At 48.9% G+C, this 18,705-nt stretch overlaps 1 protein-coding gene across 1 annotated transcript in view; it reads left to right on the top strand.

Annotated features, from left to right (window-relative positions):
- Window positions 1-18,705, top strand: part of LOC147123789 (sideroflexin-5-like) — a 262,042-nt gene that overhangs the window by 204,523 nt on the left and 38,814 nt on the right. The window contains exon 13 of the mRNA XM_085976043.1: window positions 4,919-5,036. Within this exon, the coding sequence (XP_085832169.1) occupies window positions 4,919-5,036 (118 nt within the window). The remainder of the gene's footprint in view (window positions 1-4,918; window positions 5,037-18,705) is intronic.

Below are 18,705 nucleotides of genomic sequence, written 5' to 3'. Positions count from 1 at the left end.
ATTATCTTAAATCTGTGTTCTCTGGTTACCGACCCTCCTGCCAGTGAAAACTGTTTATCCTTATTAACTCTATCAAAACCCTCAAGGAGTACTAGAAACAGTGAGGTCAGCAGTGTTCAAGAGGAAAACCCTCCAGTGGCTGGAGTTATACCTGACACAAAGGAAGGTGGTTGTCGGAGGCCACTCATCACAGCTCCGGTACATCGCATCACAAGTTTCTCAGAGAAGCATCCTTGACCCAACCATTTTCAGCTGCTTCATCAATGACCTTCCCTCTGTTGCAAGGGCAGGAGTGGAGCTGTTTTCTAATAATGCCACACTGTTCAGTCCCATTCACAATTCCTCCGATAATGAAGCAGCACATGACAGCCTACAGCAGCACCTGGATAACATCCAGGCTAGGGCTGAGTAATTAACATTTGCGCCACATAAGTACCAGGTAAAGGGCCATCTCCGACAAGACACAACCCAACCACCTGCCCTGATGTCATGGGTATCACCAATGCCGAGTGCCCCACCATCAACATCCTGAAGATACTATTGACCACAAACTGAACTGAACCAACTACAGGAAACTTTGTGATATCCGGCACTGACGGGACTGGCGTGTTGCCGATCTATCAAAACTGCCGGGCATACAAAGTTAATGTTGAAGCATACGGAGGTTTTCATCTCCGTATCTGACAACAAACACTGTTGCTTAGCAACAGCTTCTAAAGAGTCGGCTGCAGCTGCAAGCATCTCTAGCTGAAGCTGTTGCTATAGCTACAGACCTTGCAGTGGCTGACTAGGAAAAAAAAGAACGAGATCTAAAAAAACTTACAGAAAACGGCTCCTGATTTTTGCCGTTAGATCAAGTATTCCGGACATACAACCTCCGGATAAACTAAAGTTTCCTGTATATCAGCACTTGGGTACAAGAACAGGATAGAGACTGGGTACTCTGGAATGTGTAGCTCACCCCTCATAGCCTCCCCGCCTTCTACAAGACTCAAGTCAGGAGTGTGATAGAATAGTTGCCTGGTTGGGTGCAATATTGCCCCTCTACCCCACCACTGGTGCACTGTGCTGCAGTATGTACGGTCTACAAGATACATTGCAGCAACTCACTAAGGTTACTTCAACAGCACCTCCCAGTAACATGTACGACCAAGACAGACAAAGTAGAGGTGTCATGGGAACACCACCACCTCCAAGTTCCCTTGCAACTCGCACCCCACCCTGAGTTGTGCATATATCAACGTCCCTTCGTCAGCACTGGACCAAAATCCTGCAACTCCCAACTTGACACCATCGCAGAAGCACCACCATCACATGGACTACAGCAGTTCCAGGAGAAGGCTCACCATCACCTTAGGGCAACTAGCGATGGGCAACAAATGAAGCCTTGCCAGCATCACCTGCATCTTGTGAACAAAAACAAGAAAATATCTCCCAGGTCAAGCACACCATGTTCGATACAGAGTAAAGCTCCCACTACACTGCCCCATCAAACACTCTAAGATTTGGTACAACAGGGTTTACTTACAAAGTAAAGCTCTCTTTACAGTATTCCCAGAAGCTGCCTTTCCAGTGCTGTGAGAAACCCCCTCTCCCTGCCAGTGTTCTCAGACCCTAGGCCTGAAACCCTAGCCCAGTACTGTCAGACCCATGTTCCAGAGTTGCCAGCTCTCAGATCTGCCCCAGTGCTAAGTCAGTGCCCCTGGTAATGCCAACAAACCTATTCTTACAAAAACTCCCCACTCATCGCGAGCAACACTACAGGAAATCTTCCAGTATTGTACAATAGCACAAAGTACATTACTTGGTATGGTTTGAATGAACGGAACATCACAGGTCGTGCCACCATGACTGCCTGATGAGTGCAACTGCCGGTCAAAGCTCCCCGGCGACAGCACGTACTCGGAACATTGGCCCATGTATGTGTTCTTGATCATCACGCTTCTGGGGTATTCAAAACTGACTTTTAACCAACGATGACAGGCAGGAGACATGGGAAGAGAATTTGGGATTTGATGTGAATCCATTTCTACTTGACTTTCCAGTAAAACACAGCTTCCAATTAGGATGGGGGAATTGTATGTGTTAATTAGATGTTTAATTGTGGCAGAGCACCCTTAATTAGGACCTTCCGATGACTGGCTTGTGACCTGGCCTGAGAGTAAGGCATGCTGGGAGTTCACACCTCATTTCTCTATCACTCATTACCTCAAATTGGTTCTGGCTTCGACCAAACACGTAGCAATTAAAAGGCTTCTTTTTCTGTCAGTAATTTAACGACAGGTTTTTTTTCTGTCTTTTTATTTCTAATTTTCTCCCCTATTCCCTCCTCCCCGAAGGCCCCTGACTATCGCTGGGGTGGGGGTTCCCGAGGTACGTCTGAACCATAGCAACAGGCCATTCAGCCCGTCGAGCCTGTTGCATAGGAACAGGCGTAGGCCATTCAGCCCCTCGAGCCTGTTACATAGTAACAGGCGTAGGCCATTCAGCCCCTCGAGCCTGTTACATAGGAACAGGCATAGGCCATTCAGCCCCTCGAGCCTGTTATATAGGAACAGGAGGAGGCCATTCAGCCCCTCGAGCCTGTTACATAGGAACAGGCGTAGGCCATTCAGCCCCTCGAGCCTGTTACATAGGAACAGGCGTAGGCCATTCAGCCCCTCGAGCCTGTTACATAGGAACAGGCGTAGGCCATTCAGCCCCTCGAGCCTGTTACATAGGAACAGGTGGAGGCCATTCAGCCCCTCGAGCCTGTTACATAGAACAGGCAGAGGCCATTCAGCCCCTCGAGCCTGTTACATAGGAATAGGAGGAGGCCATTCAGCACCTCGAGCCTTTTCTACCATTCAGTTAGATCGTGGCTGATCTGTACCTCAGCTCTATTTACCCACTTTTATTCCATATCACTTGTTACCCAAAATTAACAAACATCTTTCGATCTCAGTGTTAATAATTTCAATTGACCCAGAATCTCATAATACTTTAAGGGAGTCCCAGGGTCTGAGGGTTCTGGGAACACTGTAAAGAGAGCTTACTCTAAGTAAACCATCATGTACCAGACCTTGGAGTACTTGATGGGAAATATAGAACAAGCATTAAACTTTGTCTAAATGTGCAGTACCTGCCCCAGGAGTGTGTGATGGGACAGTGTAGAACGGTCTTTACTCTTTATCTAACCTGTGCTGCACCTGCCCCGGGAGTGTTTGATGAGGCAGAGTAGAGGGAGCTTTACTCTGTATCTAACCTATGCTGTACCAGCCCTGGGATGTTTGATGGGACAGTGTAGAGGGAGCTTTAATTAGAAACATAGAAGATAGGAGCAGGAGTAGGCCATTCGGCCCCTCGAGCCTGCTCCGCCATTCAATGCGATCATGGCTGATCATCCAAATTCAGTGCCCTGTCCCTGCTTTCTCTCCATATCCCTTGATCCCTTTAGCCTTAAGAAATATATCCAACTCCTTCTTGAATATATTTAATGTATTGGCCTCTACTGCCTTCTGTGGTAGAGAATTCCACAGGTTCACCACTCTCTGGGTGAAGAAATTCCTCCTCATTTCTGTCCTAAATGGCCTACCCCTTATCCTTAGACTGTGACCCCTGGTTCTGGACTCCCCGACCATCGGGAACATCCTTCCTACATCTAGTCTGTCCAGTCCTGTCAGAATTTTATAAGTTTCAATGAGATCCCCTCTCATTCTTCTAAACTCCAGCGAGTACAAGCCCAATCGACCCAATCTCTCCTCATACGTCATTCCTGCCATCCCAGGTATCAGCCTGGTGAATCTTCGCTGAACTCCTTCCAGGGCAAGAACATCCTTCCTCAGATAAGGCGACCAAAACTGCACACAATACTCAAGATGTGGTCTCACCAAGGCCCTGTATAACTGCAGCAAGACATCCTTGTTCCTGTACTCAAACCCTCTCGCTACGAAGGCCAACATGCCATTTGCCGCCTTAACCGCCTGCTGCACCTGCATGCTTACCTTCAGCGACTGGTGCACAAGGACACCCAGGTCTCGTTGCACTTCCCCTTCTCCCAATCTATTGCCATTCAGATAATAATCTGCCTTCCTGTTTTTGCCACCAAAGTGGATAACCTCACATTTATCCACATTATATTGCATCTGCCATGCTTTTGTCCAATCACCCAACCTGTCCAAATCATCCTGGAGTTTCTCGGCATCCTCCTCACAGCACACACACCCACCCAGCTTTGTGTCGTCTGCAAATTTGGAGATATTACATCTAGTTCCCTTGTCTAGATCATTTACTCTGTATCTAACCCGTGCAGTGTAGAGAGATGTTTTCCCTGAAGTTGGAAACAGAGTCAGAGGGACCAGCTGTAAAAGGGGTTGGAAGCAGTGATTGGTGGAGCTCTGAAGGAAGTTATTTTAGATCATTGATATGAACAGTATTTCTGGTACACAGCAGATATCCCATGGTCTTACTCATAATGACATAAATATAAATGAACAGATCATCTGGTGGAAACAGCACCACCTGGTTTGGGAACGAGCCACATAGAAAGAGGACCTCAGGTTTGATTCCTGGTATGAACTTAGTCAGCCCATCTCACTGGGCGACAGCAGTCTGTGTGCTACAAGTTGACACTGTACCCATGGGCTGGGGCGAGGAAAGACCAGCCAAGGTTCCTGATCCTGATCGTTGTGCATTAACCCCTGGAAAGTGCACGTATGGAGACCTGGGGTAAACACAGTATTCAGCCGAGTCTCCCGGAGAACTCACTGTCAAGTCTTACACTGTGAGGAATGTTCACTTGGATGAGCTACCATGGGTCCAATGCTCTGTCAAGATTAGGTTGTGCCTACAGGAGAGGAAGGGACAAGATTGGGGAAAATATATAACCTCCATATTGGGGAGGGAAGAACAATACTTATCTGTCGATCTTTCTGCTCAGGACGTGGATACTCAGAGCATATCCGAGAATGGCTCTTCCTTTGCATAGCCTCGTGTGCCTGGCAGCATTTGGATTTGCACTACCTGTCGCCATCAGCCTCTTCCCACAGATGTCAGAGGTCAGTAAACATCAACAATTGAAGTATCTAATTTCTACTGAAATATCACTGATCGTTTCCTCCGATGGCTTCCTTGGGACATAAACCCCATCATGTGAGGCGTAGAGGGATCTTTACTCTCTATCTAACCCCGTGCTGTACCTGTCCTGGGAGTGTTTGATGGGACAGTGTAGAGGGAGCTTTACTCTCTATCTAACCCCGTGCTGTACCTGTCCTGGGAGTGTTTGATGGGACAGTGTAGAGGGATCTTTACTCTCTATCTAACCCCGTGCTGTACCTGTCCTGGGACTGTTTGATGGCACAGTGTAGAGGGAGCTTTACTCTGTATCTAACCCGTGCTGTACCTGCCCTGGGAGTGTTTGATGGGACAGTGTAGAGGGAGCTTTACTCTGTATCTAACCCGTGCTGTACCTGCCCTGGGAGTGTTTGATGGGACAGTGTAGAGGGAGCTTTACTCTGTATCTAACCCGTGCTGTACCTGCCCTGGGAGTGTTTGATGGGACAGTGTAGAGGGTGCTTTACTCTGTATCTAACCCATGCTGAACCTGCCCTGGGAGTGTTTGATGGGACAGTGTAGAGGGAGCTTTACTCTGTATCTAACCTGTGCTGTACCTGCCCTGGGAGTGTTTGATGGGAGCTTTACTCTGTATCTAACCCGTGCTGTACCTGCCCTGGGACTGTTTGATGGGACAGTGTAGAGGGAGTTTTACTCTGTATCTAACCCATGCTGTACCTGCCCTGGGAGTGTTTGATGGGACAGTGTAGAGGGAGCTTTACTCTGTATCTAACCCGTGCTGTACCTGCCCTGGGAGTGTTTGATGGGACAGTGTAGAGGGAGCTTTACTCTGTATCTAACCCGTGCTGTACCTGCCCTGGGAGTGTTTGATGGGACAGTGTAGAGGGAGCTTTACTCTCTATCTAACCCGTGCTGTACCTGCCCTGGGAGTGTTTGATGGGACAGTGTAGAGGGAGCTTTACTCTGTATCTAACCCGTGCTGTACCTGCCCTGGGAGTGTTTGATGGGGCAGTGTAGAGGGAGCCGTAATCTGTATCTAACCCATGCTGTCCCTACCCTGGGAGTGTTTGATGGGGCAGTGTAGAGGGAAATTCCCTGTTCCCAACCGAAGCTGTACCTGAGGTTGAATCACCTGCCAGCATAACACAGGATTACTCAGGATATACGGCACAGAAACAGGCCATTCGGCCCACCCAGTCCATGCCGGCGTTTATGCTCCACTCGAGCCTCCTCCCGTCTTTCCTCATCTAACACTATCAGCATAACCCTCTATTCCTTTGTCCCTCATAAGCTTATCTAGCCTCCCCTTAAACAGTGACCACCTGTGTGAGGTACGAAGGATGGCTGACACCCAAGGAGCCGAGAATAAAAGTAATTGAGGAAAGAAAAGTTACTGAGATCACTAATTAGGAATTATTACATCAGTAATCCAGTGATAAAATGTTGCCCTCCACCTAACAGGCAGTTGATTAGTGTTTGACACAATTAATCAGAGCCTATAATTAAACCTGTTTCACACCTCATTGTTCACAGAAAAGGCCACAGTCTCCGATACTGCAGCTATGACACACCCAATGAAGTGAGATTTCTGAAAAGCTGCTGAAAGTATCACCAACCTTTTTGTATTTTTTTTCCAAAGATCCTGCTCTGTCGACCCCCAATTCTGTACTTATTGTATAGGCATATTCCGCACCCCTCCCAAGTGTCCACCGCTCGTTGGTGAGCCTAGACAGGTTTTTCTTTTCGTCAGTTGGCTATCTGATCCACACAGAAACCCGTCTCTATGTTTAATAACCACCAAACTGAGCTACAGAAAATCCTCACCAGTGCAGCTTTTCCTTGCCTGATGTAGGAGTAGATTTCTGTCTTCACCACCTGGTTGTAATGTGGTGGAGTTCATCAACTGCCTGTTGTCAAACCCGCCCGATTTTCACTGATGCGCTCTGCCAGATTCCTACCAGATAGTGTTTACCCCACAGAATGCCAACTCTCTCCCCATAGGCAAACACTCTTACTCCAGAAAGCTTGAATTTAAAATTCTCATCCTTGTTTTCAAATCCTTCCATGGCCTCACTCCTCCCTATCTCTGTAACCTCTTCAAGCCCCACAACCCTCCGAGAAAGCTGCGTTCTGCCCGCTTCAGCCCATCTGCTGCTGAAACCTTCATCCATGCCTTTTTTTACCTCTAGACTCGACCATTCCAATGCTCTCCTGGTCAGCCTCCGACCTTGCACACACTTGATATCATCCAAAACTCAGTTGCCCCGTGTCCTAACTCACACCAAGTCCCGTTCACCCATCACCCCTGTGTTTGCTGACCTACATTGGCTCCCGGTCCGGCAACGCCTAGGTCTTAAAATGTTCATCCTTGTGTTCAAATCCCTCCATGGCCTCGCCTCCTCCCTATCTCTGTAATCTTCTCGGGCCCTACAACCCTTCGAGATCTCTGCTCCTCCAGCTCTGGCCTCTTGCGAATCCCCGCTTTTAATCACTCTACCATTGGCGGCCGTGCTTTTAGCTGCCTGGGCCCTAAGCTTTGGAATTCCCTCCCTAAATCTCCCTGGCTCTCTAGCTCGCTCTCCTCCTTTAAGGCACTCCTTAAAACCTATCTCTTTGGCCAAGCTTTTGGTCATCTACCCTAATAGCTCCTTATGTGGCTCGGTGTCAGATTTTGTTTGATCACGCTCCTGTGAAGCGCCCTGGGACGTTTTACTACGTTAAAGTCGCTATATAACTACAAATTGTTGTTGAATGCAGGTTGCTACCATCCTCAACGGTGCACAGATAGGCTGGAGGAGATTACACAGCTAAACCCACCACAGCTTAGTAACACTTAGCATTGGTGGCCTTCCTGTTGCTTGTCTATCTGGGGCTACCAGTGCGAAGTGATACATTGTGGTAGGAAGAACGAGGAGAGGCAATATAAACTAAAGGGTACAATCCTAAAGCGGGTGCATGAACCGAGAGACCTGGGGGTATATGGGCACAAATCGTTGAAGGTGACAGGGCAGGTGGAGAAAGCGGTTAAAAAAGCATATGGGATCCTGGGCTTCATAAATAGAGGAATAGAGTACAAAAGCAAGGAAGTTACGATGAACCTTTATAAAACACTGGTTCGACCTCAACTGGAGTATTGTGTCCAATTCTGGGCACCACATTTTAGGAAGGATGTGAAGGCCTTAGAGAGGGTGCAGAAAAGATTTAAGAGAATAATTCCAGGGATGAGGGACTTCAGTTACGTGGATAGACTGGAGAAGCTGGGGTCGTTCTCCTTAGAGCAGAGAAGGTTGAGAGGTGATTTGATAGAGGTGTTCAAAATCATCAGGGGTCTGGACAGAGTAGATAGAGAGAAACTGTTCCCATTGGCGGAAGGGTCGAGAACCAGAGGACACAGATTCAAGGTGATTGGCAGAAGAACCAAAAGCGACATGAGGAAAATCTTTTTTACGCAGCGAGTGGTTAGGATCTGGAATTCACTGCCTGAAAGGGTGGTGGGGACAGACTCAATCGTGGCTTTCAAAAGGGAATTGGATAAGTACCTGAAGGAAAAAAATTTACAGGGCTACGGGGAAAGGGCGGGGGAGTGGGACTTGCTGAAGTGCTCTTGCAGAGAGCCGGCACGGGCTTGACGGGCCGAATGGCCTCCTTCTGTGCTGTAACCATTCTATGATTCACCATGTCTGTGTGGGGCATTAGGCTGCATGGTTATCTGTGGTCGGGTGGGAAAACCGCAGGTCCCATAAACCAGGCTCGTTCGTCAGTCATCAACGATGCCCCGGACTATTGTGGACTTACATGGCCCAGATATCCGGTTACTGATTCTGCCATGGAGTGTTGACTCGGTTCCAGCCTACCAGTCGTGTCATCCTGGAGCCTTCTTGAAGAGACCCTGATTCCCCCTCCTGCTAAACTGGTCAATGAGGCAGTTGACAAGCATGAGTATGAGCTGGCAGTAGGAAGCAGCAGGTACCTGGTGCTCCTCGTTGTGAGTGTACTGCAACCGTTCTTCTGACCACACGATACCCCCACACCATAAACCGCCATACAGTGGTGCATTAACTTGGTAATGCTTGCCACTCTACACTCGGGCACCAAACCTCGGATATATTAATGTACGTTCTCAGACCCAGCATCCAGGTAATCACTTCCAGCAGTTGGATGATGAGAGTAGTTTGCAATGGGGCAGATGATATCTATGTGTTGGGTGTTTGAGGGGATTTGTGATGGGGGAGATAGTGTCTCAGTGTTGGGTGTTTGGGAGGGGTTGCGATGGGGAAGATGGTGTCTCAGTGTTGGGTGTTGGGGGGGTGGTTTGTGATGGGGGAGATGGTGTCTCAGTGTTGGGTGTTTGAGAGGATTTGTGATGAGGGAGATGGTGTCTCAGTGTTGGGTGTTTGGGAGGGGTTGCGATGGGGGAGATGGTGTCTCAGTGTTGGGTGTTTGGGGGGGTGGTTTCTGATGGGTTAGATGGTGTCTCAGTGTTGGGTGTTTGAGGGGATTTGTGATGGGGGAGATGGTGTCTCAGTGTTGGGTGTTTGGGAGGGGTTGCGATGGGGGAGATGGTGTCTCTGTTGGGTGTTTGGGAGGGGTTGCGATGGGGGAGATGGTGTCTCAGTGTTGGGTGTTTGGGAGGGGTTGCGATGGGGGAGATGGTGTCTCAGTGTTGGGTGTTTGGGAGGGGTTGCGATGGGGGAGATGGTGTCTCAGTGTTGTGTGTTTGGGAGGGGTTGCGATGGGGGAGATGGTGTCTCAGTGTTGGGTGTTTGGGAGGGGTTGCGATGGGGAAGATGGTGTCTCAGTGTTGGGTGTTTGGGAGGGGTTGCGATGGGGGAGATGGTGTCTCAGTGTTGGGTGTTTGGGAGGGGTTGCGATGGGGGAGATGGTGTCTCAGTGTTGGGTGTTTGGGAGGGGTTGCGATGGGGGAGATGGTGTCTCAGTGTTGGGTGTTTGGGAGGGGTTGCGATGGGGAAGATGGTGTCTCAGTGTTGGGTGTTGGGGGGGTGGTTTGTGATGGGGGAGATGGTGTCTCAGTGTTGGGTGTTTGGGAGGGGTTGCGATGGGGGAGATGGTGTCTCAGTGTTGGGTGTTTGGGAGGGGTTGCGATGGGGAAGATGGTGTCTCAGTGTTGGGGGGGTTGCGATGGGGAAGATGGTGTCTCAGTGTTGGGTGTTTGGGAGGGGTTGCGATGGGGAAGATGGTGTCTCAGTGTTGGGTGTTGGGGGGGGTTGCGATGGGGGAGATGGTGTCTCAGTGTTGGGTGTTTGGGGGGGTTGCGATGGGGGAGATGGTGTCTCAGTGTTGGGTGTTTGGGGGGGGTTGCGATGGGGGAGATGGTGTCTCAGTGTTGGGTGTTTGGGGGGGGTGGTTTGTGATGGGGAAGATGGTGTCTCAGTGTTGGGTGTTTGGGAGGGGTTGTGATGGGGAAGATGGTGTCTCAGTGTTGGGTGTTTGGGAGGGGTTGCGATGGGGAAGATGGTGTCTCGGTGTTGGGAGGGGTTGCGATGGGGAAGATGGTGTCTCAGTGTTGGGTGTCTGGGAGGGGTTGCGATGGGGGAGATGGTGTCTCAGTGTTGGGTGTTTGGGAGGGGTTGCGATGGGGAAGATGGTGTCTCAGTGTTGGGTGTTTGGGAGGGGTTGCGATGGGGAAAATGGTGTCTCAGTGTTGGGTGTTGGGGGGGGTTGCGATGGGGAAGATGGTGTCTCAGTGTTGGGTGTTTGGGAGGGGTTGCGATGGGGGAGATGGTGTCTCAGTGTTGGGTGTTGGGGGGGTGGTTTGTGATGGGGAAGATGGTGTCTCAGTGTTGGGTGTTTGGGGGGGGTGGTTTGTGATGGGGAGATGGTGTCTCAGTGTTGGGTGTTGGGGGGATGGTTTGTGATGGGGGAGATGGTGTCTCAGTGTTGGGTGTTGGGGGGGTGGTTTGTGATGGGGGAGATGGTGTCTCAGTGTTGGGTGTTTGAGGGGCGTGGTTTGTGATGGGTTAGATGGCACTGCTGCGGTATAATGAACTTTGTAGTTTTCAGATGATTGTGTTATTTCCAGTGTTCTCCTTTTACTCCCTTTTTATTACTTTCATTCTCGGGATGTGGGCGTCGCTGGCAAGGCCAGCATTTATTACCCACCCCCTAATTGTCCTGGAGAAGGTGGTGGTGAGCCACCTTCTTGAACCACTGCAGTCCATGTGGTGAAGGTACTCCCACAGTGCTGTTGGGCAGGGAGTTCCAGGATTTTGGCCCAGCGACAATGAAGGAACAGCGATATAGTGCCAAGTCAGGATGTTGTGTGACTTGGAGGGGAACTTGCAGGTGATGGTGTTCCCCTGAGCCTGCTGCCCTCATCCTTCTAGGTGGTAGAAGTCACAGGTTTGAGAGGCGATGGTTTGCCCTGATGGTGAAGGTTCATTCTGAACTACAGGTCCATGAGTGCTCGCATCGCACTGAACTTCAACCTAGTGCCCTTTCTTCAAATGAGAGCCTCAACAGTAAGTGCCAGCCGGCTGTTCGACTGCAGGGTGCATCACAGCCGAGCCAAACCCTATACTCAAATGACGTCCAAACACGCACTCTTTCAATGGCCAGTAATTAAAAGCACCAACCCCGGATACTTCAACCCATCTAACCCAGGATGCTGAGGCCATTTGCAGTGCTCTCACTGCTACCGAACTGAGACCTTCTGACTAGCATGCGCCAACCTTTCAGTCCAAGCATCAGAACCCCTTTTAAAGAAGTTGTCTTCCCATCAGATCCACATCGTTTGTTCAATTACCGACTGTAACCTTACAGTGATTCTGTTTCTTTAGCAGGGTGTCAACTGTGAGCAGAATAAGAGTCACTCACTGAGTAACCATATGGAGTTCCTGTTTGTTCAGCTGGGTAACGGTTACACAGTGTGTATCTCCAAGGACTTCCTGTTTATTCAGCAGGGTAAGGGTCACTCACTGTGCAACCGTATGGAGCTCAGTTTATTTAGCTGGGTTACTGGCTCAGCAACTCGACACAGCTCCTGTTTATTCAGCAGGATAACGGTTACTCACTGTGCAGCTGTTGCATGGCGTAGGGTAGAGGGAGCTTTACTCTGTATCTAACTCCGTGCTGTACCTGCCCTGGGAGTGTTTGATGGGACAGTGTAGAGGGAGCTTTACTCTGTATCTAACTCCGTGCTGTACCTGCCCTGGGAGTGTTTGATGGGACAGTGTAGAGGGAGCTTTACTCCGTATCTAACTCCGTGCTGTACCTGCCCTGGGAGTGTTTGATGGGACAGTGTAGAGGGAGCTTTACTCTGTATCCAAACCGTGATGTACCTGCCCTGGGTGTGTTTGATGGGACAGTGTAGAGGGAGCTTTACTCTGTATCTAACCTGTGTTGTATCTGCCCTGGGAGTAGTTGATGGGACAGTGTAGAGGGAGCTTTACTCTGTATCTAACCCGTGCTGCACCTGCCCTGGGAGTGTTTGATGGGACAGTGTAGAGGGAGCTTTACTCTGTATCTAACTCCGTGCTGTACCTGCCCTGGGAGTGTTTGATGGGACAGTGTAGAGGGAGCTTTACTCTGTATCTAACCCGTGCTGCACCTGCCCAGGGAGTATTTGATGGGACAGTGTAGACGGAGCTTTACTCTGTATCTAACCCGTGCTGTACCTGCCCTGGGAGTGTTTGATGGGACAGTGTAGAGGGAGCTTTACTCTGTATCTAACCCGTGCTGTACCTGCCCTGGGAGTGTTGGATGGGATAGTGTAGCGGGAGCTTTACTCTGTATCTAACCCATGCTGTACCTGCCCTGTGAGGGTTTGATGGGACAGTGTAGAGGGAGCTTTACTCTGTATCTAACCCGTGCTGTACCTGCCCTGGGAGTGTTGGATGGGATAGTGTAGAGGGAGCTTTACTCTATATCTAACCCCGTGCTGTACCTGCCCTGGGAGTGTTTGATGGGACAGTGTAGAGGGAGCTTTACTCTGTATCTAACCCATGCTGTACCTGCCCTGTGAGGGTTTGATGGCACAGTGTAGAGGGAGCTTTACTCTGTATCTAACCCATGCTGTACCTGCCCTGGGAGTGTTTGATGGGACAGTGTAGAGGGAGCTTTATTCTGTATCTAACCCGTGCTGTGCCTGCCCTGGGATTGTTTGATGGGACAGTGCAGAGGAAGATTTACTCTGTATCTGACCTGTGCTGTACCTGCCCTGGGAGTGTTTGATGGGATAGTGTAGAGGGAGCTTTACTCTGTATCCAAACCGTGATGTACCTGCCCTGGGTGTGTTTGATGGGACAGTGGAGAGGGAGCTTTACTCTGTATCTAACCCGTGCTGTACCTGCTCTGGGTGTGTTTGATGGGACAGTGTAGAGGGAGCTTTACTCTGTATCTAACCATGCCGTACCTGCGCTGGGAATGTTTGATGGGACAGTGTAGAGGGAGCTTTACTCTGTATCTAACCTGTGTTGTATCTGCCCTGGGAGTAGTTGATGGGACAGTGTAGAGGGAGCTTTATTCTGTATCTAACCCGTGCTGTACCTGCCCTGGGAGTGTTTGATGGGACATTATAGAGGGAGCTTTACTCTGTATCTAACCTGTGCTGTAGCTGCCCTGGGAGCGTTTGATGTGACAGTGTAGAGGGAGATTTACTCTGTATCTAACCTGTGCTGTACCTGCCCTGGGAGTGTTTGATGGGACAGTGCAGAGGGAGCTTTACTCTGTATCTAACCCGTGCTGTACCTGCCCTGGGAGTGTTTGATGGGACAGTGTAGAGGGAGATTTACTCTGTATCTAACCTGTGCTGTACCTGCCCTGGGAGTGTTTGATGGGACAGTGTAGAGGGAGCTTTACTCTGTATCTAACCTGTGTTGTACCTGCCCTGGGAGTGTTTGATGGGACAGTGTAGAGGGAGCTTTATTCTGTATCTAACCCGTGCTGTGCCTGCCCTGGGAGTGTTTGATGGGACAGTGTAGAAGGAGCTTTATTCCGTATCTAACCCGTGCTGTACCTGCCCTGGGAGTGTTTGATGAGACAGTATAGAGGGAGCTTTACTCTGTATCTAACCCGTGCTCTACCTGCCCTGGGAGTGTTTGATGGGACAGTGTAGAGGGAGCTTTACTCTGTATCTAACCGTGCTGTGCCTGCCCTGGGGATGTTTGATGGGACAGTGTAGAGGGAGCTTTATTCTGTATCTAACCCGTGCTGTGCCTGCCCTGGGAGTGTTTGATGGGACAGTGGAGAGGGAGCTTTACTCTGTATCTAACCCGTGCTGCACCTGCCCTGGGAATGTTTGATGGGACAGTGTAGAGGGAGCTTTACTCTGTATCTAACCCGTGCTGTACCTGCCCTGGGAGTGTTTGATGGGTCAGTGTAGAGGGAGCTTTACTCTGTATCTAACCTGTGCTGTACCTGCCCTGGGAATGTTTGATGGGACAGTGTAGAGGGAGCTTTACTCTGTATCTAACCCGTGCTGTACCTGCCCTGGGAGTGTTTGATGGGACAGTGTAGAGGGAGCTTTACTCTGTATCTAACCCCGTGCTGTATCTGCCCTGGGAGTGTTTGATGGGACAGTGTAGAGGGAGCTTTACTCTGTATCTAACCCGTGCTGTACCTGCCCTGGGAGTGTTTGATGGGACAGTGTAGAGGGAGCTTTACTCTGTATCTAACCCGTGCTGTACCTGCCCTGGGAGTGTTTGATGGGACAGTGTAGAACATAAGAACATAAGAAATAGTAGCAGGAGTAGGCCAATCGGCACCTCGAGCCTGCTCCGCCATTCAATAAGATCATGGCTGATCTGATCCTAACCGCCAATCTACTATCACAGAACCATCTCCTGAATCTAACAGAATTAGACACATGAAATAGGAGCAGGATCAGGCTACACGGCCCCTGGGCCCGCTCCGCTACCCACAGGGCCATGACCGATCCGAACCTAGACTCATGTCCAAATTCCTGCCCGCTCCCCGTAACCCTTAATTCCCTTTACTTCTAGGAAACTGTCTATTTCTGTTTTAAATTTATGTAATGATGTAGCTTCTACAGCTTTTTGGGGCAGCATATTCCATGGACCTACCACCCTCTGAGTGAAGTAGTTCCTCCTCATCTCAGTTTTGAAAGAGCAGCCCCTTATTCTAAGACTATGCCCCCTAGTTCTAGTTTCACCCATCATCGGGAACATCCTCCCCGCATCCACCCGATCCAACCCCTTCACAATCTTATATGTTTCAATAAGATCGCCTCTCATTCTTCTGAACTCCAATGAGTAGAGTCCCAATCTACTCAACCTCTCCTCATATGTCCATCCCCTCATCCCCGGGATTAACCGAGTGAACCTTCTTTGTACTGACTCGAGCGCAAGTATGTCTCTTAAGTATGGACACCAAAACTGTATGCAGTATTCCAGGTGCGGTCTCACCAATACCTTGTACAACTGAAGCAATACCTCCCTATTTTTATATTCTATCCCCCTAGCAATGAAAGCCAACATTCCATTGGCCTTCTTAATCACTTGCTGCACCTGCATACTAACCTTTTGAGTTTCGTGCACCAGGACCCCCAGATCCCTTTGTACTTCAGTACTTTCCAGTTTCTTGCCATTAAGATAATAACTTGCTCTACGATGTTTCCTGCCAAAGTGCATAACCTCACACTTTCCAGTATTGTATTCCATCTGCCAAATCTCTGCCCACTTACTTAGCCTGTCTATGTCCCCTTGCAGGTTTTTTATGTCCTCCTCACTCACTACTTTCCCTCCCATCTTAGTATCATCTGCAAACTTTGATATGTTACACTCGGTCCCCTCCTCCAAATCGTTAATATAGATTGTAAAGAGTTGGGGACCCAGCACTGACCCCTGCGGAACACCACTAGTTACTGATTGCCAGTCTGAGAATGAACCATTTATCCCAACTCTCTGCCTTCTGTTAGATAGCCAATCCTCTATCCATGCCAGAATATTACCCCCAATCCCGTGATTTTTTATCTTAAGCAATAATCTTTTGTGTGGCACCTTGTCAAATGCCTTTTGGAAGTCTAAATACACTACGTCCACTGGTTCCCCTTTATCCACCCTATATGTTACTTCTGTTGTATCCATGTGTTAATAGAGACACTGAAGACAGGAGTTAGTCTCACAGGTGTTTACTGAACAAAGTCTGGAGGTGAACTAACTGATACAACACAATATACAGGCTTATATAGCCCGAGTGGCCATTACCGGCATTACAGTACACAGGGGCTCTTAAAGGCACATACACTACAATTCCTCCCCTTTTAGCCAACCAGTACATAATATTTTAAGTAATCATTAATTACATGTTACAAGAACAATAATCTACACATTGTTGCAGTTAATCAATTATAAGCCAGTCTCTCTGGAGGCTTCCTGACTCGGTCCGGATAACGCCTCGGTGGTGTAGTAGTTTCTGGTGGTGTAGTAGGTTCTTTTGGCAAGGCTGATACGGCTTGAATGCCAGTGTCGGGTTCATCTGGTTCCAGTATCACCGGATCAGAGGTAGATACTATGGGTATCTCTACTTCATCATTAGGCGTATAGAGTTGTGGTGTAGGTTGTCCCTTTTCGGATGACTCTATGATCTGGTTAGCATGGCGCCTTATTATGCTTTCTCCAATGTCCAGGGTATACATCAGCGGTCCTAGTCGTGTGCAAATAGTTCCAGGCTGCCATTTCTCGGTACGGTAGTCCCGGGCCAAAACTTGTTGACCTATCTGGAAGGTTCTAGTTGGCCTTTCATTCATGCCTTGAAATTGCCGGTTCTCTACGTCCCTTCTGATGTTTGGCTTGATCAAATCCAGCCGGCATCTTAGTCTTCTATTGAAAAACATCATGGCGGGAGTTTGGTTTGTAACCATATGTGTTGCATTCCTGTATGCAAACAAGAAGTTATCTACCTTATGCTGAAGTTTTATGTCTTCATTACCCATGGCCTTTATGGCGTTCTTGAAGGTCTGGACAAACCTTTCAGCCAATCCATTGGTGGCGGGATGGTATGGGGCGGACGTGTAGTGCTTAACCCCATTGTTTTTTAAGAACTTCCTGAATTCTTCGGACACAAATTGCGGTCCATTATCAGAACAGATCTGTTCAGGCAGCCCATTCCTGGCAAATATGGTCCTTAATACTGTGATGGTTTGTTCCGTGGTGGTGGAGGACATCTTTATTACCTCCGGCCACTTGGAGTGTGCATCAACCGCGATTAAGAACATTGAGTCGATAAATGGACCAGCAAAGTCGATGTGTACCCTTTGCCATGGAGATGAGGGCCACTCCCATGGATGTAGAGGGGCTTGTGGTGGAGCGTTTTGGACCTTCTGGCATCCTAGGCAGCTCTTGGTCATTTCTTCGATGTCTCCATCGATACCTGGCCACCATACAAACGCCCTGGCTAGGTTCTTCATTTTCACTCCACCCAGATGCCCCTTGTGAAGCTCCTTTAGCACTTTATCCTGGAGTTTGGGTGGAATCACCACTCTGGATCCACACATCAAGGTTCCTCGGCACACTGACAGCTGTTCTCTTCTTTGCGAGAATGCTGGCAACAGTGGTTCGCCATGTGCTGGCCATCCCTTCACTGTTAAATCGTAGACCCATGAGAGAGTCGGGTCATTTCTCATTTCCCTTTCAATGGCAGAATTTGTTACTGGTAGACATTCCACTATGGTAGAGTGGAACATCTCCACTGGGTCTACTGTAGGTGCCTCTTCTACCGTTGGCAACGGTAGGCGCGATAAACCGTCAGCATTCCCATGCTGTTTTGATCCTTTGTATTCTATGTCATATTGGTGTGCCCCTAGAAAAAGGGACCACCTCTGTAGCCTTTGCGCTGTCACAATGGGAACACCCTTTTTAGGGTTGAATATGGAGATGAGGGGTTGATGGTCAGTCAACAAGGTAAATTTTTGTCCGTGTAGGTAATGGTTGAATTTCTTCACTCCCCATACCAGGCTGAGTGCTTTCCTGTCGATTTGGGCATAGTTACGCTCAGCTGAGTTCAATGAGCGTGACGCAAAAGCTATCGGCCGTTCCGAGCCATCAGGGAATCTATGCGATAATACCGCTCCTACGCCGTAAGGGGATGCATCGCACGCCAGTCTGATTGGCAGTGATGGGTTGTAATGAGCCAAAACTTCCTTGGACGTGATTAAGTCTTTGCATTTATGGAAGGCACGTTTACAGTCTTCGCTCCATTTCCAAATTACTCCTGTTTGTAGCAGTTCATTAAGAGGGTGCAGAAGAGTTGATAAGTTCAGTAAAAATTTATGACATTAATGTATCAATCCCAGGAACAACCTTAATTGTGAAACATTTTCAGGTGCTGGGGCTTTTATGACCGCTTCAATTTTTTTTCAGGTGACTTATGCAATCCTTCCTTATTAATTATGTGGCCACAATATGATATTTGTTTCTGGAAAAATTCGCACTTGGGGCAATTTGCTCGTAGGCCCCGTTCACTCAGCCTAGTGAGCACCTGCTCCAAATTGGCAAGGTGCTCGTTGTCGTTTTCTCCTGTTACAAGGATGTCGTCTAGGTAGCATTGAGTCCCCGGAATCCCTTGGAGGACTTGCTCCATAGCTCTTTCCCAGATAGCTGGAGCTGATGCTACTCCGAAAACCAGTCGATTGTACTGGTACAGGCCTTTGTGTGTATTTATCGTGAGATACTTTTT

The sequence above is a fragment of the Somniosus microcephalus genome, chromosome 2, assembly GCF_052327205.1.
Source record: "Somniosus microcephalus isolate GS21.2 chromosome 2, FLI_Smic_1.0, whole genome shotgun sequence".
Taxonomy (NCBI): Eukaryota; Metazoa; Chordata; class Chondrichthyes; order Squaliformes; family Somniosidae; genus Somniosus; species Somniosus microcephalus.
Note: the sequence above shows the minus strand (reverse complement) of the source record. Positions and strands in the feature narration are given on the sequence as shown.